The following is a 23,967-nucleotide window of genomic DNA, read 5'->3' on the forward strand; positions in this document are numbered from 1 at the left end:
AATCTCCTTTAATCTGACAAGATCCTGGGCAGAACACACACATCCTACAAACACACAAGTGTAACAGTTTCCCCTAGAGTAGTACACCTAATTGCTGGATGGAAGGGTGAAGGGGAACCTCATTCCACCCTTATCTGTTCTGCTGATAATGCCTCCCTTCACACAACTCTCTTTCATTCTTACCCGCCATTCTTCTCATTGAGTTTCTCCATATACTGAGCCACCACATCCACCACCTCGCTCTCGCTCAGCTGCAAGTTTCCTGAAACGTTGCACCTCAGATCATTCCAGTCTGAGCGGAGCAATTCAAAGTCAACAGGGCTGACACTAAACGTCCTTTGCCAATTGATGGAGTCCTCTAGCCAGCTCTGCTGTAGCTCAGAATTTTCATAGCTATAATCAGACACTTCCTCTTCCACTTCTTCCTCCTGGGTCTTCTGAGGGCCCTCAAGCCCTTTCTGCTGAGATTCCATCATTTCTGATATCTGGAGGAAAGATGTCACTTGCACCCCTTCAGACAGCACTGCCTCTGAAGAATTGAAATCTAACATAGTCCTTGCTGGAGTGGTGACCTCAAAGTTTTCTTTGCTGAACAGCTCTTCTGCAGGCAAGACTGAGGCACTTGGGCGCACCTGCTGCTTAATACTGCCTTTAAAAGGTTGCCTACCATAAAATTGCTCCCATTTCCGGCTGGCTCGTAGGCCTTTCCTTTTAGGAAGATCTGCTTCCCTAGTGGCATTACCAACAAGCAAAGAGGTTCTATGGACAGAGGGAGAATGAAATTTGTTGGAGGGAGCAGGGCGACCCTGAGGGATCCTGGAGTTCCATCGCACCTTCCTTGGAGATCTAGGATAGAGGAAGACTCCAGGGAAGACATCCTTCTGTGATGGGGCCTTCTTCTTATTGGGCTGTAGTCTGGTCACGTATACTTTCTCTGGAGGTTTGCTTGTCTCTTTCTTGGATTGTTTCTCTTCCTTAGGACTCTGCTGCTTGGCCTTTCCAACAAAGAAGGGCACAGAAAGGTGAGGTTGGAGGCTGAAAGAGCTGCCTTTTTTTGAAGACGACAGTAGTCCCTGATCAATTTCCTTCCTTCCCTTCTCCACATCTTGCGCCCAGTTGAGAGATCGACCGTTGATGATGACATGTTCTCCAAAGGGGGCTGCATTCTCATAAGCCTGGAAGCCCTTAGATGCAGTCTGAGGACTCAAGCTAGGTTCACTGCTTGGGCCTACAGAGACAGCTTGCCTCGTGAAGTCTCCTTCTTCGTTAAACTTATTTTGCTTCTGATGAAAAGTATTATAGTCCATATTATTCCCATAATCCTTTGTGGCTAAGGGCCTATCTTTTCTCTTCATTCCAGTGAACACATGGGCATCCAACACACTGGGGCTCTTGACATCAGGAAAAGGGTCAGTAGGTTCAGGACTATCAGCACCTTCTTCCTCCTCGTCAAGGAAATCTAGGAAATTATTCACAAAGTAGGTCAAATCTTGGAGTGGTATCTGGGATTGGTAGGATGACTCATGGGTAGGGAGGGTGTGGCAGACAATGAGATAAAGAACAAAGCTTTAAGTCAATAGAGCCTATAGCAGGAGACTGAGAAGAGACTGGGGAGGTAGAAAACAGCAAACATTTAGAATAAACAAGCTATCGGAAAACAAAGCTATAATATTCCTGTTTCCTAAACTCAGCAACCTCCATTGCTCTGATTGTAAGGCAGGGATGACTTTTCCTTAAATTCAATCTCCATGAATCCTAGACAGCATGGCTAATGGCGAGGGATGATGAATAAGGCAGTATAACAACATCTGGGGGTGTGTAAGAGACAAGTTGTTCCTCCCTGTTCTAAATAAGATACTTGATGATATAATGAAAAACAGTAGCCTTACAGGGTAAATAAAGGTCATAATGTCATTGTTTTCCATGCTTCTAGTCTATTCTGGCCAACAAATTATTGTAAATGTGTTTACAAAAATATTTTGTACAAAATAAAAACAATATGCACTGTATAGATTTCCATAATTTGTTTTTTGGGGGACAGAACTAGGAATCTGAAACTTGGTCAATTTCAAATCAGACGAATTAAAATATTTTTTTTCCTCCCCATATAATTAACAAAGCCTCTTTATTTTTTTGCAAAAGGTCAAGGGTACATATTGCAGAGGCTGAAGGTCTAATATTTTCGTTACTGTGAACCAGGTTTAAGTTAGGAAAAGTATTGATTGCATTTTAAGGTAAGCAAAAGATTGTTCTCAGGATTAACAGTGTCTAGATGGCAAAAATGGCTTCCTTGGTTGGGAGGGCCTTTCGAAATCCAATGTCACAAAGATACAGGGAAGAGCAGAGATCAGGGGAGTCCTTGCTTTTGGGTGGTAATTGGGATTGCAATATTAATGGCTAAGTGGTATGATCATTACACAAGTAGATCTGATTTTACGACCAGTTTTACTTCGGTCAATAAGCGAATGACTGTGGTTGTTAAGCAAACCATGTGGTCGTTAAGTGAATCTAGCTTCCCCAATTGACTTTGCTTGTCCCAAGCTGACTGGAAAGGTCTTAGATGTAATGCAATATATGAATGGCCATGGGGAAAGAGGAGGAAGAGATGATGCCTGGGAAAGAATCAGACAAGGGATAGATGCCTTCAGTTGGTTAGCAGTCAGGGAAAGAAACTTAGGAAAGACCCACTCTAATGGATCAAGCAGTTAAAAGTGGAGGCGGGAAGTTTTGTGTCTTCAGACTTGCAAGCTTCTGTTAATATAGCCTTACAATAAAATAGAATCACTTCATCACATCGTATTTCCTGTCTGGTTTACCTGAGAGGGCTGACACAAACCAGGAACATCTGACTGCAACATGCTGCAACCGTTGTAAATGTGAACCAGTTGCTAAGAGTCCAAATTGCGACCACATGACCACTAGTGTAGTGTGACAGTCATAACTGGGGATAGATGGTAAGTCACATTTTCTGGGGCTGTTGTAACTTCAAACTGTCATTAAAACGATTGGGTCATAAGTCGAAAACTACCTGTACAGGATGCTCCCCACAAAATAGGACCAGAATCAAATACTTCTGTGCATAGGCGGCAGGCACTGCATGCCTTTAATAAGGCCACTTGAGAATCTGCTTGGATGTGCAGCAGTTTGTGCACAAAACCAATATCTTCTTATATATAAGAAGAACTGATTTTCACATTAGTGAAAATGCATTCAGAAATCACCCCAGAACATAACTTGCCACAGCTGGAAATGTACATAAGCTCTGCAAGTGGATAGTACAAAAATGTTACCACAAGTCCTGCAAGCGAATGGTATTATTATAATACTGCTGGCAGTCAATGATTCAATAGCTGCTTATAAAATAAGTTAAAAACTAAAAGTGGTCTCTGATTGGCTGGATGAAGCTGGATCTTGGCAATACTCACTATCAGGATTCAGAAAGAGGAAGGCTCTTTGGTGTAGATCCTCCTCCTCTTCATCCATTTTCATGTACTTAGAAAAACCAAATCTGAAATTAAAAAGAATAACATTTTAGATGCAGTGTAGGTGTACCTACACAAACCCACATACAGTCTGTGTTACTCAAATGTATCTGAGGGTCTTGGCCTACATTATCCTATTTCTCACAGATTTTAGAAGGGCATTTTAGAAACTTATAAATATTGCAAGGGTAAGTTTTTGTGAGTTACAGCTTGCTTCACCAGATTTCTGGAGTAGTCTGCTATACACATGTACTCACCTAGATGCACCAGTACTGAAGGACAGAGATAGTTGTTGAAACTGAGTTTCTGAACACTTAGGTAGAAAAAAACACAATGCGTGTCTGATTAGTAAGTGGAGCAAAGCATGGGAAAGGTAAGACTCTGCCTCAATGCCAGTGTCAGAGGCACTCATATCTAAGTCACAAATCTGTACTTCCTGTACATGACCGAGTTGTAATTAAAACTGGCTCAAGTATCAGGAGAGTGTCATGTAGAAGTATGTCAAGAGCCCCCAGTCCTCCAGTAAGCCTTCTCCATGTGGTTCATGCCTTTCCTGCAAACGTTTTCTGAAAGGGCCTTCCAGACATCTATGAAGATTCTTCACAAGCTGGAACCTGAACAGATTATAATCACAGCTCATGTGTAACTTATTGCAAAGACTCCTCTCTGCAGCTGTTGCTAGTCAAGAAGTGGGACTCATCAGCACATGTAACATGTCATCCACGGGTCATTCTAATCATTTTTAAAAATACGACTGAGTAGGGTTGGAGACATCTTCTACAGGGCTTCATGATCAAGGATGGCCATGCAAATATGGCTAAGATCAATTGGGATGCCTGGGAAGGGAAAGAGAGGCAAATCATAAGGGAATGGGTCAACAGTATTTGTCCTCTAGCCTTACCATCATCATATGGACTAGAAGCCCAAAGGTCAAATATCTCTTGCATTCTTATTTTATATTTCAAATAGTTCCACAGAGTTGCTTTGCTGTGCCCTCCTCCTGCCCCAGAGCTGGGAGGAAATCATGTCAGCATAAATCGTGCTGCTCCTAATGACCATCTAACATGAGGCCATGCTGTGCTGCTTTCTGTGCAATTTCTCCAGTGGCAATATGAGAGCAGGGACTGGTGCCGTTCCTTGGTTACATTCAAATGTCTCTAATGATAGGAAAGGCGACTACCAAATGATGTGCAAAATGTGCATCTGGGTAGTGATGTGTGCTAACTGCAATGTGGTGGCTTTATGGAGTTGTGCTACTCAAGTGAAGCCACTCAATAAGTGTTCTTGGAGAGTTAAAGGGCTTTTAGTGTGTCTCAGAAAAGTCTTCAGCTGTGGGATGCTCTGCCGAGGCACATCTTCATAATTCCTCCAGTTTTATTTCAGATCTATTTATCAACTACTACCGGTAGATGGTGGCAAAAAAGACAAAAAAACCCTCTCTTCCTTAGCCACCGAGCGATTGTCCAGATTTTTGTAACGGAGGTGTATCATCTATGGTAGTGCATTGTTAAACAGCTGGAGATTCTTTACTAATTCATTTTTTGTATAATTTTTTTAAAAAGATAAAAACTAATATGAACTAATGGAAAATGAAGAAATAAATCAAAGAGAACCCTAAAAATTCAAAAAAGTAAAAAAAAAGTAAAAGAAAAATAGGAAAGAAAGAAATGAGATAGAAAGAAGTAGTTTCCAATTTTCTTTAGAGCAGCTATAGGCACAATTATAAATTTATCCCTTATTCTATGGTGGTTGTGCTCTCTTCTTTCTACAATTTATCCAGTCTAATAAGCAAAAACATAAATCGCAAGTTCATTTTCTTTCTGATTCATGTAAGCAGTCTATAAAGGCGTTGCCATGTAGCAATAAACAAAGTCGTCGCCTTTTCTCTGATCAGACAAATCAACTTAGCCATCTCAGCAACTTCCACCAGCTTCACCACTTCATTTATTCATGTATCACACATGCACACTTTGAATATCCAAAAGGATGGGGGGGGGGGAGAGATTATAACTGTGTGTACCAAATTGTGTGTTATAAATAACTTTTTTTTTAGAAAAAACATTCCGAGAAGAGAGTGGCTGAGGGGCATTCCCAAAGAGCACTGGGCATTGGGAAGGGAATACCTCATCATATGGGCCACAGAAGCACAATTTTCTATTTCCATTACACTTGTTAAGGCAGAAAAGGCTAGTCATGAAGAAATCTTCATGATCTCTAGGTCCACCCGTCATCATTATTTAAAGTGGGGTTGAGGAGGGAGGATCTCCCTGTGAAAGTGTGACAATTTTAGTCTCCCACAGAGTCAAGAGAGCACCACAGAAACGAGTGTCAGGCCCCAAGACTGAACGAAAGGAGGTGGTCCCATCACAGGCCTGCTAGATGGATTGCAGCTGAGCAGATCTGCATCTCTGATCATCTCACCTCAAGCCTCTTCCCCCATATGCCAAGGAGCCATATTGGTGCAGTCGTTCGAATGCAGTACTCTAGGTTAACTCTGCCCACAGCCAGGAGTTTGATCCTGATTGATTCAATGTTGATTCAGCCTTCCAGCTTTCTGAAGTCAGTAAAATGAGGATGCAGATTGTTGGGGGCAATAGACTATGTAGACCACCCAGAGAGTGCTATAAACCAATATATAAGTCTAGGTGTTATTGCTATTGTCCAAAAGAGAGAGCTTCTAGAAAAAAATATTTCTTTCAAGCCATAACACCTTGGACCCAGCTTCAACATGCCTCAGTAGTAGGCGACCTCCTAGAACAGGCTCCATTGCAAAGTCCTGAACAAACAGCAAGTTGGACATATCGTCATTGCTGTGAGCAGGTTGTGTGGATGAACCTTCAGCCTGTCAAAAGATAACATACTTTCCTTCACCAATGGACTTTGTACACTTCAATCATTTCTTTCAGAGCTGCTTTGTAATGACTCTCCTTCATACTTACTTCTCCAGGTACAGTGGAGACTCTCTGTAGAAGCATTTGTTCTCTGACTCCATGTGTGTAAGCCGGGTGAAATCATTGGGATAAACAAAAGAGAGGTAGACCTGTAGAAGGGGAAAACTGATGAGAAAAATCACAGTAAGGTGTCTATCATCCCAGTCTCAGCAGAGACTAAGGAAAAAGAACAGATGTGTGGATAATCTCACCAGGAACAAGCAAATCCTAAATCATGATTATTATAGAAGACCATAAACTTTATTAACTAGGGTGAGAGAAATTGTTAAGGTCTGCATCTCAATGTATGTGTTGTGATAAATTTAAATGTAGCTTTTATTTTCTTTTATTGAGAAACAAACTTCCACTCCAGGATATTGTGGCTAAAGAAACACAGGGATTAATACAAGACAGAGGTGGTGAATGCTCCAACACTGGAGGTTTTTAAGAAGAGACTGGACAGCCATTTGCCTGAAATGGTATAAGGTTTCCTGCCTGAGCAGGGGGTTGGACTAGATGACCTCCAAGGTCCCTTCCAACTTCTTCTTCTTCTTCTTCTTCTTCTTCTTCTTCTTCTTCTTCTTCTTCTTCTTCTTCTTCTTCTTCTTATTATTATTATTATTATTATTATTATTATTATTATTATTATTATTATTATTATTATTATTATTACATTCAATATGGTTTTGGTATTCAGGCAGCAATCACCTTCCCATTCTCTTCTCTATCCCTTCCCAATTCTCTCTTCCTAGATTCACCTTTCCTCCCTTTTCTGGTTTACTAATATTTATGCAGTTCCTATTAAAACATTCTGATCACTCTTGATGCTGTTATTTTGCATACTAACAAGAAATAATAAAAAGACAAGAGATGTGGGCAGGGGAAAAAAATGGTAACAAAGCCCATCAGACACTTACAAATTGCAGGCCCTGATAGCGGGCAATAGGAAAATCCTTCACCACATATGTGGGGCTGTAGGCACAGGGGACCAGCACATTCTCCACATGGGATGGCTCAATCTGGGGAGCTGAGATAAAGGCAATTAAGAAAGAAGAAATGAGACCTTTCTAGACCACATGATGTTCCAGGGTCCACACAAACTCAATGGAAGTGACGATTCACTCCAGATCGTGATCTTCTTGTCTGATTTGTCCTAGTCTATGACAGCCACACTTAATTTCTTCAGTTAAGTGCCAGATATTTGTCATTTTAGCACTTTATGAGGAGGGATTTTGCTTTCCATGGAGAAGACTTTTTTAGGAGCATTCTTCCATCCAGCATAAAGTGATCTACCTACCCTGGCACATTATAAACAATATTGGACCACCTTTCATTATTCCTATGCTGAAGTACCACAATATTCTTGGTGAACATCAGGTGAGAGACATCTATCTTGGCCTTTCCAAAGTTCTCAGAAAAGTGGTCAATGTCACATATGTAAACATTTTTTAATGAATGCCTGTTTAACCCTTTGCTGCTCACACAGATATTTCCTTAGCTTAATCCCCGAGTGTCTGCTTTTATCATACTTTAGAGCGTAACACAGGTTCCTAGTATCCAACTGGTTTTCTCTTAGTCAAATTGTTTCTTCTCTCCCACTTACTGAGGAAGAAAATATCCCGAGGGTCAGGCTTCAGCATATCAGCTCCATGTTCATCCCTTTGTGCACCCCAGAGGTAGCTGTCAGAGTGGCTAGCAAGAGACTGAGGCACATGGTCTACCTCATTCATTTTCAGGCTGGATTCATCTGAGGGCAGAGGAAGAGAGGGGCAAGAAAAGAGGTTATGTCTATTGAAAGTTAAACTTACATACCTTTGGGTGTTTGCACAGCAAAGGCAGCCCACATTTCACATTTGTTAGAAATAAGTATTGAGCAAGAGGCTTCTTGAAATAGATTCCTAGCATTTTCACGAAGCCTATTAGCTGCAACCAACCTACTCCCCTGAGTAGTAATGATTAGTGGTCTCTCCTCCTTACTCTGTTCTCTTGTTCTTATTAATGTCATTTTCTGGGTGGCACTTCAGTTCTGAGAGTTTTCTAGAGCACAAATGGTTTGCGTGCATGTGCACTTGTCTGTGTGTACACACATAAAAACACAACATGGCATGTTTAATGTATCATTTGTTAGAAATTCTTAGATCAAAAGCTCGATTTACAGCATACCTTTTGATGAAAATGCCACTGCTTTCTTCATGAAAATATGCTACTAAATCTGGTGACCTTGTTGCAGATCTTGCTTGGCATTTGGTTCCTATTTTCACCTTAATGCCCTGCCATTTTTGTTACTGCCTGCACGCCTCCTTTATGCTTATCAGTTCTGTCTTCTCTGCTTTTTTATGTTCTATGAAAAAATGTAGCCTTCTGTTATTTGTGATTATTTTATTTTTATTTATTTATTTACTCTATGATACTCTTCTTGAGGTGTTTTGATTTAGATTTAAGCATATGTCGAACTATTATTTTCTGTTGCCCCTGGGGGTTGGATAGGGCTTGTGACCATTGCCCATGTGTTTTCCTACTGTAGTAAAGGCTCACTTCCAAACACAACTGGTTGTTTTAAAGGCAACTATATTCCTTCCAATCTCACTTGAGTTTCTACTTGATGTAGAGCTTTTAGAACTACAGGGATTTCATCAAAATTATGCAAAACTAGGCTATATTTTATCTAGGTATAGGTAATTTTCACTTTATATGCAGTATCTCTATTTTTATTAAGCCTTTTTACCAACTCGGACCTTTAAAATGTGACTGTACATCCTCTTCAAGGTTGGTGTTCTGTACCAGCCTGCTACCGGCCTTGCAGAAAAGGCAACCCCTTTACAGACGGCAAAAGGCTGGAATACGTCTGCCAAATTTATTACAAAAACAAACAAAACATGAAACAAGATACCGGAGCTTTGAAACACTATCGGAGCGGTTGCTTTCAGCAAACCAGCCCTCCCCCAAACATTCCCTTTATAAAGCGTTCAGGGCGTGGCCTCTCTTTGCCTCCTTCCGAGAAGTCCCACAGCCTTCCTCTGCTTGCTCCTACTTGACTGCCTCCTGTGTCGGGCGTCCTTGAACAGGGCCAGCTGTGGGTCATCTTCATCCACACTGTCAGGCTCACACAGCTGGGTCTCCACCAGGTAGGAGGGGCCTGGCTGGGGGCTCTGCGGAGCCTCAAAGCCATCATCAGCAAGTTCTTCAACACCCCCCTCCTCTCCCTCATCTGAGTCATCCGACCCAACTGCCGAACCCACAGGCTGACCCTGAATCACAACAGTTGGCTGCTATTTAGGTGGGGGGAAAAACTTTTCCAGTAGCATTTGTTAGAAAAAGTGATTCCTTTCTTTTGAGTATCATTAATGGTAATCACAGTCAATATTTTTGGTAGGCTCCTTAGGGGAAGATAACTGCTATAGACCTACACTACTGGGAGATGTATTTTGAATGTGCTATTATTTGGGTATTTAAATCTCTTATTGAGATTGAATCAGGATTTATCTCTTCCAGTAGTCCCAATTTATCTAATTCTCTTTCCAGCTGCCCATAACTTCTGCCTTTCTAAGAAAATGACAATTTATTTTACACCTCCAAACACCTGTTTTAGAGAACTGTCCATCTTTTAAACTTCTTTCATCTTCTCTTTCATCTTTACAAATCTTTCATCCATTCTGTTTTTTCAAAACCTGTCAATTTAGTATCCAGGAATTTGGCCCATTAAGTATCAAATGAGTCAGTTAACTTATTGCTCAATTCCTCAAATCTTTTTTGAAGTAAATGTGGTATACTGGTAATTCATCTCTCTACAGATTGCTCTAGCAATCCTCTCTTCCCTTTTGCTATTCATGCTGTTTTTCTGGTGGTTGCCATTGTAATATTGTAATCCAAAAGGGAAAGTATCTCAATTGCCAGGGAAAAAGTAAAAGGAAAGCCTTTTTTCCCTGTTTTGTCTTTCTGTGTCCTTGATACTTTAGTTGTCTCAAATGGCACTCGTAGTCAGCTTCATATTACTGTACCCTTATCTTTTGTTTTGTAAAATTCACCAATTGTCTGCACTCTATAATAGTAAACAAAAAAGCATTCCCACAAATGTCTGTTTCATTTGTCTACTTTAATTCCAAATTATTCCAAAGTTTATTCACTAAAATAATTAATAAATAACAAAAATAAATAACAAAAATATAAATTTCAAAATAACTATCCCCTTCATCTGTTTTCACCTTTCTTACATCCACTTCTTGTCAAGCTTTTTGACAAAAGTCTTTTAAATCATAAAATCTCTTTTTTTCCCCTTTTAGTCCAGAAAAAATGTTGGGTTACCAAGAGGAAGTCTCTTACCCTGCAACTCAGAAAATCTCTCTTTAGCTGTAAATTAGTTACATCTAAGAGTATTTTAGAAATTGAGGCTTGTGTGATTCATGTATCCCTACAGACTGTATTAAGATTAGTTTATGCTTCACCAAAAAGACAAATAATTATTGATAGAAATCTAACAAAAACCTAAAAGAGATACTAAAAAGAACAAGACAGAAATGGCCACATTTCTTTTGTTGTTTATTTTGGTTCTTGAAATAGTGAATAAAGATATAAAATTAAATGAGAGAATTGTGAAAGTAAAGATTTTTAAAAAAATTCTAAACCATTTTGCAGATGACTTGGTGTTGACTTTGGAAGATCCCTTAAAAGGAATTGAAACATTAATTGCAAAACTAAAAAAAGTGCATTAGCAGGATTTTAGATCAAAACTGAAGATAAAAATGTTAACAAAAGCATGAAAATAGAAATCAACAAAACTAATGAATAAAATGGGTTTTAAGATTGAGCAATATTTGCATATTGCTATGGCAAATATGAATTGTATCTGATTTCAAAATAATTATGTTGCTAAGATGAGAGAATACTGTACAATTGTCATTGCTGGGGAGAATTTCTATAAAAAATGGAAGTCCTGCCTAGAATGATACTTTTGTACCATTTAAACAGTGCCAAAAGAATATATCTAAATTTGTGTGGTAGGGGGTAAATCTTTAACTATATTAAACATGAGTTAAATATAAAGTATTACAAGATGCAAAGGAAAGAGAAGGATTGTGTTGATCTGATTTGAAGACACATTTTGCATCTTACTGTTTGGTTTGGATGAAAGAGTAGATACTCCTGAGAAACAGAAGGTTTTTGGAGTTAGGATATAACCAGAGATTTGGGTGGCATGGTATCTGTAGCATGACAAAGTAAAGGTTAATGTGGATTTTAAAAATCATTATGTTATACATGACATATTGCAAATATGAAATAGATACAAACCCAGATTGTGCCCAAAATGTATTTGTGACTCTCAGCACAAGAAGGATTTTATAGATGAAAAATCACAGGCAAACAAAAATGACTAATTACCAAGAAATATAATTTTGTCAAAGGGAATAAAAATAAAATGAAGAGAAGAACGGATGTCGTTTGTTTTCTTATTTTGCAGTTATTGGGAAGATTTAAAGTAGACTAAATAATTTGTTTCTGAATATTGGAGAACTCAGTTTGAAGCAGAATTGTGTACACATGCTAACCATGTAATTTCTAAAATGTGAAACAGAAGAACCAATAAAAGAATGTCCAAGTAGTCCTTGACTTATGAGTGTTCATTTAATGACAGTTTGAAGTTATGATGGCTTCAAACCACAATTTAAAAAACACTAATCTAGCAGATCCTGCATTGACCATAATCTCATTTAGGGCTTGCTCAAAACAATGCTCATCAAGTGAGTGCTTCAGGTGAATCCTGTCTCCCACTAAAGTTACAAAAAGCAGCATTATTTATCATCATTTTCCCCCAAGAACTCAAGGCAATGTCCACAGTGTCTTCTCCTCCCATTTTTCACCATCACTATGACAATTCTGACAGGTAGGCTAGGCTGAGAAAGTAGGGGTTGCCCAAATCACCCAGTGAGATTCCATAGCTTGAGGGTGGGTTTGAATTTGGGTCCTAATTTCACATCATGCACCACAGCTGTCCATCAGGTGAAAGGCTAAAGACATATTTTCATTTCCAAGATCTTCACATGAACCAGGACCACATAACACAGCTAAACACATGATATTGATCATATGTGGGTGATGTCAGTGCAGGGGAGGCTGGATCCTTAATTGCTCATGTGCTGAGTGTGTTGTAGCTAAGCAACACGCAGTGAGTGTTGTGGTGCTACATCTGTGTCTTTCCTCCACAACAATCCAAATAGCTCACAGATCTCCACAAGGGACCCTATCACCTACCTCTTACTTGGCTTCTCATCTGCCCCAAGATAATTCTTTGCTCTTTATATTGGAGTCTGCTAACCTCAGCTGCGATATCGACTGTGCTTTTGTTTATTGTCTGTACTCTGTTAGTTTTTAGACTTACAGGATACTATTTGCTCTGTCCCCTGCCCTATTTTGTGAATCCCAGAATAGGATATGGGCTGGAGAAAACAGGATGGGAACATCCTTCTTCTGAACTTCCTTCAACTAGTTTATGTTAGAATCTGCATTTGGGGTGGGTGGGTGGGGGGAACACATGATTTCTCTCCTATATGATTTCTTAGAAAAGAGCAGTATTTTTTAAATACTACAAACCTAAATCTTCAATTTTCTGGATTCTGATATATTTCAGCCCATAAATAAGCCAAGCATCTTTTAAAAAGGGGGTGATGGGTTGGAATAGTGAAGAGGAAGAATGATATAGTGTACATTGAAGGTATTAATTGCACCATGTATCACACTACTGAAAGAGCAATGGCTGCCTCAGCGGAGGGAGAAAAATGTCAATATTAAGTTTTCGTTCCTTGTGTCAACATGAGATCCTGGCAGGTCTGCTGGAAGTAAGGCAGATTCACCCATCAAAGAAGAATAGATGGTTCCATTCTTATCTGTTTCTGATTCTCTGGTGCCAAGATAATTAAAGCTTAGGATACAGACTTGGCTAAGCCAGGGGGGCAACCTTGGCTCTTTTATGACTCGTGGACTTCAACTCCCAGAATTCCTGAGCCAGCTGGCTCAGGAATTCTGGGAGTTGAAGTCCACGAGTCATAAAAGAGCCAAGGTTGCCTACCCCTGGGCTAAGCTATCTAAGAAAAGGGCAAATGTGATTGCGGTAAAGCGTTTAAGGCAGGCCTTCGGGGAACAATTTCTGTAAAAATAGTGGTTTATAAAAGCTGCTCTTGTTATACTTTATGAAAGAAGAAACAATTAAAGTTATTCTGACTGTCATCCGGGGGAGGCACAAAATATGGATAATTTCATCGAGGCTATTATTGTTCTTAACTATTTAAATTCAATGCACTTATCAAATCTTCTATTATTCATCTATTATTTTTGCAATAGGCAACTGTGTTATTCAGACCAGTTAACCTAAGAGATACAATTCAAGATTCTTCATAACAACATTCACAGATTCTTTTTCCCCTGCACATTTCTACACAAGAGCAATCAATATGTACCATTACTATGCAGAGCCTTTTGCTTTAAAGTAGTTTAAGCCAAAACACAAAATATCAGGTCAAACAAGTTTTGTCAGAAATCAAGGCTTTAAATTATTCAGCATGTCTACATGTCCATTATTCTCCTGAGACACCTTTTAACAATTTGTCTTTAAAATCACACTAGCTTCATGTGTTAAAACTAACAGAAGATTGATTTTTCTAAAAATATTCTGTCAGAACTGCAAAACATTTGAGGTCGTCTCCTTTCCACCATCTTGTATTGTGCTTCTGTATATGGAGAGTCTGCTACTTGTAGAAATTTCATGGCATCAGAACTAAGGAGGCTTAGCTGCTGACACATAACGAGGCAAAAGGTAGAGAAAAGAGTTTTGCTGACAAAGTGGCTTATGAAATTGACCTGAGTCTTTAAAATGATGGGCTAGCATGGGTCTATGACATCTCACCATGGGCAACTCGCCGTGGCCAACTCACTGCAATCAACTTGCTGTGGCCAACTCACCACAGACCAACTCGCCATGGCCAACTCACTGCAGGACAAGAGTCACAGTAACATTGAAGAAATAGTTGGATAGAATTATTAAAGAAAGGAAGCCAAAGGAGGGATAAAATCCTATTTGAATGATAAACATTAACATGTTTTAAAATTATTTTAAATAATGACTTCCGGTGGCGACGCGACGTCGAAAGACAGCCGTTTTCGGGCTGCCCGCTCCGCAGCTGTGTTTTTCCATCGTAAACAGCGCTGATCAGCTGTTTAGATGGATTTGAAGCCCCCTCCTTGGGAGAAGAGGAGGGGGTGAGGCCCCAGGTAGGGGTTGAGCTCTCCGGGGCCGCCTGAGCTGAGAGCTTGGGTGGCTGAAGGATGAGCCCCCCCGAAGCCTGGGTTGCTCCGAGCTGCGCAGCGCCTCTGCCCTGGGATTCTTGGAGCAGAGCCAGGCGTTAGCAACCACCCCTGCCAAAAGGAAATACTTTTGATTATCAAGATGCAGGCAGAGCGGTACAGGAGGTCAAGGTGAAGTGGACTCTTTATTTTTACTCTCTAGGAGGGAGTGGGGGAGTGGGGGAGAGGGATAGGGGTGGGGGAGGGGGGATTAAAGTCAAAATGTATTGTAAAACTTTTTAAATAAAAAAAATTATTTTAAATAATTAAATTGAATTGGGTTTTTTTATTGAAAAGTTTTACAGTACATTTTTGACTACAAAACCCCTCCCCTCCTGCTCCCCTCTCCCCAAACCTCCCCAACTCTCCCCTCCCCTCCCCCCTCCCCAACTTCCCAGAGCTAAATACAGGGTATAAAAATTCAAACAAACATAATCTAAAATATGCAAACAACAATAAGATATTAAATTCTATCGCACTTTAACTGTTAATAAAATAACTACAAGCTAATTATACATCATATAAATCCACTACTTATTCAAATGCTAAGTGAAACTTTTTAGTCCCATATTTATTCTGAATATAATCTATCCATCTCTTCCACTCCACAGTATATCTCTGTTGCGATTGATCTTTCAAATACGCTGAAATCTTTGCCATCTCCGCCAAGTTAGAAACTTTTAAAGTCCATTCTTCTATAGTCGGCAGTTCTTCCTTCTTCCAATATTGCGCTACTAAAAGTCTCGCTGCCGTAATTAAATTCAACATCAATTTAATATCTACAATGGTGGTATCTGTGATAATACCCAATAAAAACGTTATCCTTTTCTTGAATATCTTTTGCATATTCCACCAAATTTTAATCCAAAAAGCTTTAACCTTTTTACAAGTCCACCATATATGAAAATACATTGCATCCTCACAACCACACCTCCAACATTTGGGCTGGCAGTTCGGATACATACTTGCTAATTTTTTAGGATCTAAATGCCACCTATAAAACATTTTGTAAAAGTTCTCTCTTAAATTTTGGGCCTGTGTAAATTTTACATTTCTCACCCAAATCCTTTGCCAAGTATCCATTGTAATAACTTCTTGAAAATTCTGAGCCCACTTTATCATACAATCTTTAACAAGTTCCATCTCTGAATCAATTTCTATCAATGCAAGATATATCCTTTTTATATGTGCTTGACCTTGATCTCTGATTTGCTTTACCAAGTTTTCATCAGTCATCAAAAAACCAGTTTTCTGGTCCTCTTTCCACCTAGCCTGTAATTGCCCATACTGAAACCAAGTTTGTACTATCTTTTCTTCTTTTAAAATGTTATATGACTTTAATTGCCATACATTCCTTTCCAGACTTAAAATTTCCTTATATGTAGTCTCATCATGTTTGAATCCCACATTTATATTTTCTATTGCGTGTTTAGGTATTGCCCAAATAGGTATCTTATAATTTAGCTTGTGTCTGTACTTTTTCCAAACTCGCAACAGAGCAAACCTTAAAATATGTATCTTATCCACCTTCTTATCATACAATAAATATGCATGCCATCCAAATAACAAATCATGACCCTCAAGATTTAATAATCTCGCTTGTGTTAAATTAAACCAGTCACTTATCACTGACAAAGCAGCAGCTTCATAATATAATTTGAAATTAGGCATTTTAAGACCACCTCTTTCACGTGTCTTAAATTTAACTCGTGGCTTTTTCCCTGCCCAAACAAATTTATTAACTCCTTTTTGCCATTCCTCCAAATTTAAATCCTTTTTAAGTATAGGTATCATTTGAAATAAAAATAAAAAATTTGGCAAAACATTCATTTTCACTGCTGCAATTCTTCCCAATAAAGATAATTGTAATTTTTCCCAACTATCTAATTCTTTTTGTACATTTCCCCATAACTTTTCATAATTATTTTTATATAACTTCACATTTGAGGGTGACAAATATATCCCCAAATATTTAATCCTTTTAACTATTTCAAATCCTGTTAGCTCTTCTAAAACAGCCTTTTGTGATACTGTCATGTTTTTAGACAACATTTTAGTTTTTTGTATATTGATCTTAAATCCAGAAACTTTCCCATATTGCGTTATTATCTCCATCAATTCTACAACTGAATAATCAGGCTTAGTCACTGTAACAACCAGATCATCTGCAAACGCCCTCAATCTATAATCCTGGTCTCTAATTTGAATTCCCTTAATTTTATCCAAATCACGTATTTTAATCAGTAATGTTAAAACAAACAATAAGGGTGACAACGGGCACCCCTGCCTTCTACCTTTTTCAATATTACATAATTCAGTCAGACTATTATTAACTATTATGCGGGCAGTTTGCTTTTGATATATTGCCCTGATTGGTTGTAAAAATTTATCCCCAAATTCCATTTTCTCTAATACTTTCATCAGAAATTGCCAATCCAATTGATCAAAGGCTTTTTCAGCATCCAAAAAGATCAGCGCTGCAGGGATCTGATTGTTTCTTTCCAAAAATTCCAACAAATCTACAATATGTCTCACATTGTTCTTCATTTGTCTACCACTTATAAACCCAGTTTGATCACCATGAATTACTTGTTGTATTACCCTCATTAATCTGTTAGCTAAAACTTTGGCAAATATCTTGTAGTCCGTATTCAAAAGTGATATTGGCCTATAATTTTTTGCTTGGGTGACATCCTGATCTTCCTTCGGGATCAAAGAAATAAAAGCAGTCTTCCAAGACGGAGGAACCCCTCCTCCCATTTGAATTGTCTGGAACAATTCCCTTAAAGGCTTCACCATCTCTAACTGTAAATTTTTATAATACACAGCAGTCAATCCATCCGTACCCGGCGCTTTACCCACTTTCAGTTGTTTAATTGCTAAAAAAATTTCTTCGTCAGTTATCAATTGATTCATCCCTTCCTTTTGTTCTTGCGTAAGAACAGGAATATTAGCTCTTATCAAATAATTATCTATATCTACATCTCTAATCTTATCTCTAGCATACAACTTAGAATAAAAATCAACAAAAGTCTTTTTGATAAGACTCTGCTGGTACACTACTTTACCCTTATGTTCTATTCTATCTATATTAGAAGCCCTTTGCTTCTTCCTTAACAAATAAGCTAACAATCTACCTGGTTTATTAGCATTACAAAAAGTATTATGTCTAGCATACCGTAAATTAGTTGCCACTTGATCTGCCATTAACTTATCAAACTGACCCCTTAATAAAGTAATTACCTCTTTAATCTTCCCATCAGATGGATTCAAAATTAAAGCCTTTTCTTTTTCCTTAATTTCATCCTCTAATTCTTTCCTCCTAAATTCCAATTTACGTCTATATTTATTGTTCAAATATATTAATACACCTCTCATATAAGCTTTACTAGCATCCCAAACCATCTCAATAGAAGTACCTTTATGCATATTAATTTTAAAAAATTCCTTCATCTGTTTTTTACACTCTTCCACATTTTCCTGATATCTAAACAAATTTTCATTTAAGCGCCAGGACCGTCTATCCCTATTATCTTTTTCTATCTCTAACCATACTGGACTATGATCAGATATAGTTCTTGGACAAATCTTGATCTTCTTAATCCTAGAAAAAAAAATCATTAGTAATTAATACAAAGTCAATCCTGGAGAAAGATTGATGCCTGTCGGAGAAAAAAGTATAGTCCTTTTCTTGCAAATTCCTTTCTCTCCAAATGTCTCGCAATTCCAAGTCATCCTTCATCTCAAAAAAAGATTTAGGCAGTTTAGCATGACTTGGGGTGCTTTAAAAACAAAAACAAAACCCTTGTCCATTTGTACATCCAAAACGCCGTTCCAGTCTCCCATCAAAATACAAGATTTATAATCCCACTGAATAATCTTGCTGTATAATAAACTGTAAAAAATCTCCTTGTTGTTGATTAGGAGCATATAGTCCAACCAAAAGCGTTTTCTTGCCTTCTATTAACAGTTCAATTATAACATATCTTCCTTGTTTATCTGCTTCAATTAAAGCCACTGTCAAAGTATTCTTAACATAAATAACCACTCCATTTTTCTTATCAGTTGCAGAAGCAATAAACTGTGTACCCAACCTTGAGTTTAACAAATACTTTTGATCCGTGGCTCTAATATGCGTTTCTTGTAGACAAATAACATCATTCTTAAATTGCTTTAAGTATTGAAATACTTTCTTTCTCTTCTGTGGTGAATTTAAACCATTAACATTCCAGGTTAGAAACTTTGTCGCCATCTTTCGCGACCTGAAGCTTTTGGAGCGCTTCTTCCAAAATCGCCTGCACTCTCTTAGGTCGCGCTCCTCCCACTGCTTCACTGTAAGTAAGTTTTGGAGGTGCCATCATAACTCTCTGCTGTTCTTGTTCTTGCTCTTGTCTCATTCGCCTAGCAGCAGCACGTGTCATTCTCTGGTCTCTAACCTTCTCCGATGATACTGAAATTTGATCTACTCCTGTAACTTTCTGAAATTCTCCATCTTTCATCTGTGTAGCTCCTTCAGCACCTTGTGCATTCTTACTTTGTGATTGATGCTCTCCCTCACCATTCTTCTTTTTGGATTCCAAAAGTGGTATGGGGACTGCCTTTAAAACATTAGTATAAAAATCACTCCAGAAGACTGGTAGAAGATGGTAGAGAAGACTCCAGAAGATGGTAGAAGACAGGAAGGCCTGGAGGAATGTTGTCCATAGGGTCGCGATGAGTCGGACACGACTTCGCAGCTAACAACAACAACATAAAAATCACGTGCCTGTAACACTGTAAGAAGACGATGTCTCGTGCCTGCATACATCACCACCATACCCACTGGTATCTCCCATCTGAACTGAATATCCCGTCTTCTTAATTCTTCTGCCAGAAAAGCAAACTCCTTCCTTCTCCTTAGGATTCTTGGAGGAATCTCTTTTAAAATTAAAACTTCTTGTTCAGCAATTGCAAATTTATTATTGTAAAAAGCTTGAATAACCTCATTTCTGATTGCTCTCTTTGTAAAGTAAACCACCACATCTCTGGGTAATTTCCTTTGTCTTACAATCCACGAATTAACACAAAATATTTTGTCTATGTCCTCCATAATTTCTTCTGCTGAGAGCTCCAAAACACCTTCCAAAGCCTCTGAAACTATTTTTTTCAAATTTTCCTTAGAATCCTCTTTTAAACCTCTAATTCTCACAGCGAACTCCATCTTCCTATACTGTACCAAGGTCAAATCGTCGTCAATCTTATCCACCACATTTTCAGTCTCTGTCATTTTTGCATCTAATCTGATATTATTTTGGCTGAGATCTTCCACTCTCTCGTCCAGACGCTCTATACATACAGCCATGCCTTGAAATGCAAGTAAGATGTCTGCCCTCATTTCTGTAAGCTTCTCCTCCATAAGTTCAGCTAATTATTGAGATTGCTTTTTCAAAGCCTCTTGCAAAACATCCTGCAGATCTTTCACTGTAAAAGTTGGTGCAGGTGCAGGTGCAGGTGCAGGTGCAGGGGGGTCATTAAAGCTTGTAGCGAAGATTGCTGCACCAGGGAAGCCCCCATGCTTCTAGGAACTTTAGAAGATTTGGCAGCCATTTTCACCCACTATTGCCTGTTGTGCACTTTCACTTTTATCAAACTCCGCAAAGTCCACCGAGTTAAAGATCATAAACTTGCTTTCAGCTGATTCTCCTGTACCGCTCTGCCTGCATCCAAGTTATCTGAAGTTCACTCTCGCTGGCAGGGATGGTTGCTAAGCCCTGCTCTGCTCCAAGGCCCTGGAGCAGAGGCATCCCGAGGTCCGGAGCAAACTCAGGCTTCGGGGGGGGCTCAATCCTTCAGCCACCAGAGTTTCAACTCTGGTGGCCCGGGAGAGCTCTACCCCTGCCTGGGTGCTCACCCCCTCCTCTTCTCCCAAGGAGCAGGCTTCCGAGCTGCCAAAACAGCTGATCAGCGCTGTTTTCGGCGGTTCCACGGAAACAACAGAGCTGACAGCCTGAATGGCTGCCGGCGGCGGAGCCTTGCCACCCGGAAGTCTAAATTGAATTGTTGAATTGTCCCACAACAAGTTGTCCCATGGTGAGTTGTCCCATGGTAAGTTGGCCTCAGCAAATTGGCCAAGGCGAGTAGGCCATGGCGAGTTTGCCACAGAGAGTTGTTCTATTCTGGCTGGCACTTGGGGTGTTGGTGGGGCTTGAAGAATGAATGGTGGGCTTTTTGTTGTGAACAGTTCTGGCCTGTACCTCCTCAGATTCCTTAAATGACCCAGCACAGTATTCAATTCAAAAGGTGTATCAGAAAGTACTTCGGGGGGAAAAAGTGGGGGGCACTTCAGAACATTTTCAAACTCATAAGAAAACAGGATAGGATGGGCGTTTATGTTATCATATCTAAACTGAAAAGAATCTGATTAATTCATTACTGTTTCAAATACACAAAGTGAAGGTGAGAGGCCTAAGAATTGGTTGCCTGGTTACCGATAGGGTTTATCAATGAGTAAGATCCAGTGGACAGCCAGCTCCAAGAGCCAGAGAGTAGGACCTTCTAGTAATTTTAATCAGGACGAGAATTATTTGGCTAATTCAGCTTATTTCTGAAAATGTTTGCTCTTTTTTGCTAATTACCATCAAGATACTAACTTTGACAGCACAATGCCAAATTAAATAAAACAAAATAAAAAACAAATAACTACCATAATACTATGGAACACAGTTCTGAAAGCTTTTGACACTTACCTTGATGATTAAAGGTCTCCTAGCTATGGTGAAAGGAACTACACTTTCATAACATGAAAGTAATCTCAATCTAATTCTCTGGATCGGATACAGAATTTGAAGCTAATGTGAATTCATTTGGAATGTCTAATGTGTGTCTCTAGTTTCCAGGTCTTCCATCAGGCAACATAGAATAAACAGTGCAGAAATATAAATTTAATTTGCCCCTTGGGGCAGTGACCTAGACTGCTATACAATATCACAAGCTGTTAATGACCCAAAAATAAAGGTCATATTGAGAGTTTCAGGGCTATCACTGAAGAGCAAAGTTCTTTTATTTTGAAGACCTGAAAAATAAAGGTCACTTCACTCTTACTTATAAAAAGATGCCTCATGGATGTCATGGCCATATCTGTTTAGTGAAGATTTTCATCCAGGTCAATACTAAGAAGCTGCTACAGCTGCAGAAAAATGGAAGAACCATCTTCAGGCTAGATTTTTGTCTCAACTGAGTAGTTGCTCAGTTCTAATTCTATATGGTGACACTGTCTCCCAAACCAGCAGGTTAGGAAGGAACCTTCAGAATTCAGGACCAAAGCAAACATCCACATGTTTGGACCATACTAAAAACAATCAGAGTTAATAATATTTCACTTGCTTTCAAGTTTACATCTAAGACAATACAGCTTGCATTAACTTATAGCTGGAAATCACAATCTGTATAATTAGATTTCAGAACAGGCAAAAAGATTGACCAGAAATGCTGACCATGAAGTAAAATGCAAGAAAGATATGAGAGATTGAGGATGGGTGTGGGTGTGGGTGTGGCTGGGAAAGAAATATAAAAGAACATAGGGATTAATTATCAAAGGATAGAAGACCACTGGCACCTTAGCTTATAAATCATAACAGCAAGTGTTTTAAATAATTCAAAGAGATTCAGCCTCAACAAACAGACTATAGACAGAGGCAGGAATTTCTTCTTATATAATGTCCCACTTTCTGTACAGTAGTTACTCCACACTAGCATTAAAGATACCTTACTGAAATCTGCAGTTTCTGCTTCCCTGATGTTCAGTGGTGGGATTCAGCTGGTTCACACCACTTCGGCAGAATTGGTAGCTAATGTTTTGTTGCCCAGGACCAGAATGGACTTCTGGAAGCAGCATCCACACAGAGAACCAGTTGTTCACATATTTGAATCCCACCACTGCTGATGTTGCCTAGTTGTGTTGGGCTTCATAAAAGGACACTTTGCTTTGTTTTTGTGCCATGACAATTAATTTGTCTTAACTGTATTTAACTGTATAAAATAGAAATATGAGGATAACCCTTTAATTGCATTTTTAATAGAAAATTTAATAATGGGTTTGGTTTTTGTTTTTTTTACAAAAGTGGGCTAGATCTGGGAGTTGCTCAGAATGGTATTTTCTTTTCTACAATGGAAAGATAAAATGAAGGAGATACTATTCCACTCCAACTGTGAGGAAGCTGTAAAGCAGCGGTTGGAACAATTTACATCTAGGGTACTTTGTTGCAGCCACAGAACAGGCCAGAGCAGCTGTGATCTAGCTACTAGTTTAAATTGTACGTTGCTAGTCAGTGCTCCCCCTTCGTGGATTACTGCCTTGTCGTGGCGAAGGGGCTTGCGTAATTCAATGAAGCTATGAGCTATGCCGTGCAGGGCCACCCAAGATGGAAAGGTCATAGCAGAGAGTTCTGACAAAACGTCATACACTGGAGAAGGAAATGGCAACCCACTCCAGTATCTTTGCCATGAAAACCCTATGGACAGTACTAAAAGGCAAAATGATATGACGCTGGAAGATGAGCCCCTCAGGTTGGAAGGCATCCAATATGCTACTGGGGAAGAGCAGAGGGCTAGTACTAGTAGCGCCAGAAAGAATGAAGTGACTAGGCCAAAGCTGAAAGGACGCTCAGCTGTGGATGTGTCTGGTGGTAAAAAGAAAGTCCGATGCTATAAAGATTTTTTCTCCATAGGAACCTGGAATGTAAGATCCATGAATCAAAGAAAGTTAGACGTGGTCAAACAAGAGATGACAAGACTGAACATCGACATCTTAGGTATCAGCGAACTAAAACCAAAAGCATCCCAAAGAAAAAGAAATGCAAGAAAGCAAAATGGCTGTCTGAGGAAGCTTTGCAAATAGCTGAGGAAAGTAGGGAAGTGAAAGGCAAGGGAGAAAAAGAAAGATATGCCCAATTAAATGCAGAATTCCAGAGAATAGCTAGAACAGATAAGAATACCTTCTTAAATGAACAGTGCAAAGAAATAGAAGAAAACAATAGAATAGGGAGGACCAGAGATCTTTTCAAGAAAATTGGAGAGATGAAGGGAACGTGTAATGCAAAAATGGGCATGATAAAGGACCAAAACGGCAGGGACTAACAGAGGCAGAAAAGATTAAGAAGAGGTGGCAAAATTACACAGAAGAACTATACAAGAATGAGCTTCATGTCCCTGATAATCACAATGAGGTGGTCGCTGACCTCGAGCCA

At 39.2% G+C, this 23,967-nt stretch overlaps 1 protein-coding gene across 1 annotated transcript in view; it reads right to left on the bottom strand.

Annotated features, from left to right (window-relative positions):
- The window catches only part of B4GALNT4 (beta-1,4-N-acetyl-galactosaminyltransferase 4), a gene marked incomplete at both ends in the record, with an annotated part of 237,260 nt that overhangs the window by 10,923 nt on the left and 202,370 nt on the right, over positions 1 to 23,967 (bottom strand). Inside the window, 5 exons of the mRNA XM_083348960.1 lie at positions 184 to 1,459; positions 3,426 to 3,508; positions 6,422 to 6,522; positions 7,330 to 7,439; positions 8,016 to 8,159. Of these exons, the coding sequence (XP_083205086.1) occupies positions 184 to 1,459; positions 3,426 to 3,508; positions 6,422 to 6,522; positions 7,330 to 7,439; positions 8,016 to 8,159 (1,714 nt within the window). The remainder of the gene's footprint in view (positions 1 to 183; positions 1,460 to 3,425; positions 3,509 to 6,421; positions 6,523 to 7,329; positions 7,440 to 8,015; positions 8,160 to 23,967) is intronic.

The sequence above is a fragment of the Vipera ursinii genome, assembly GCF_947247035.1.
Source record: "Vipera ursinii genome assembly, chromosome: 1".
NCBI lineage: Eukaryota > Metazoa > Chordata > Lepidosauria > Squamata > Viperidae > Vipera > Vipera ursinii.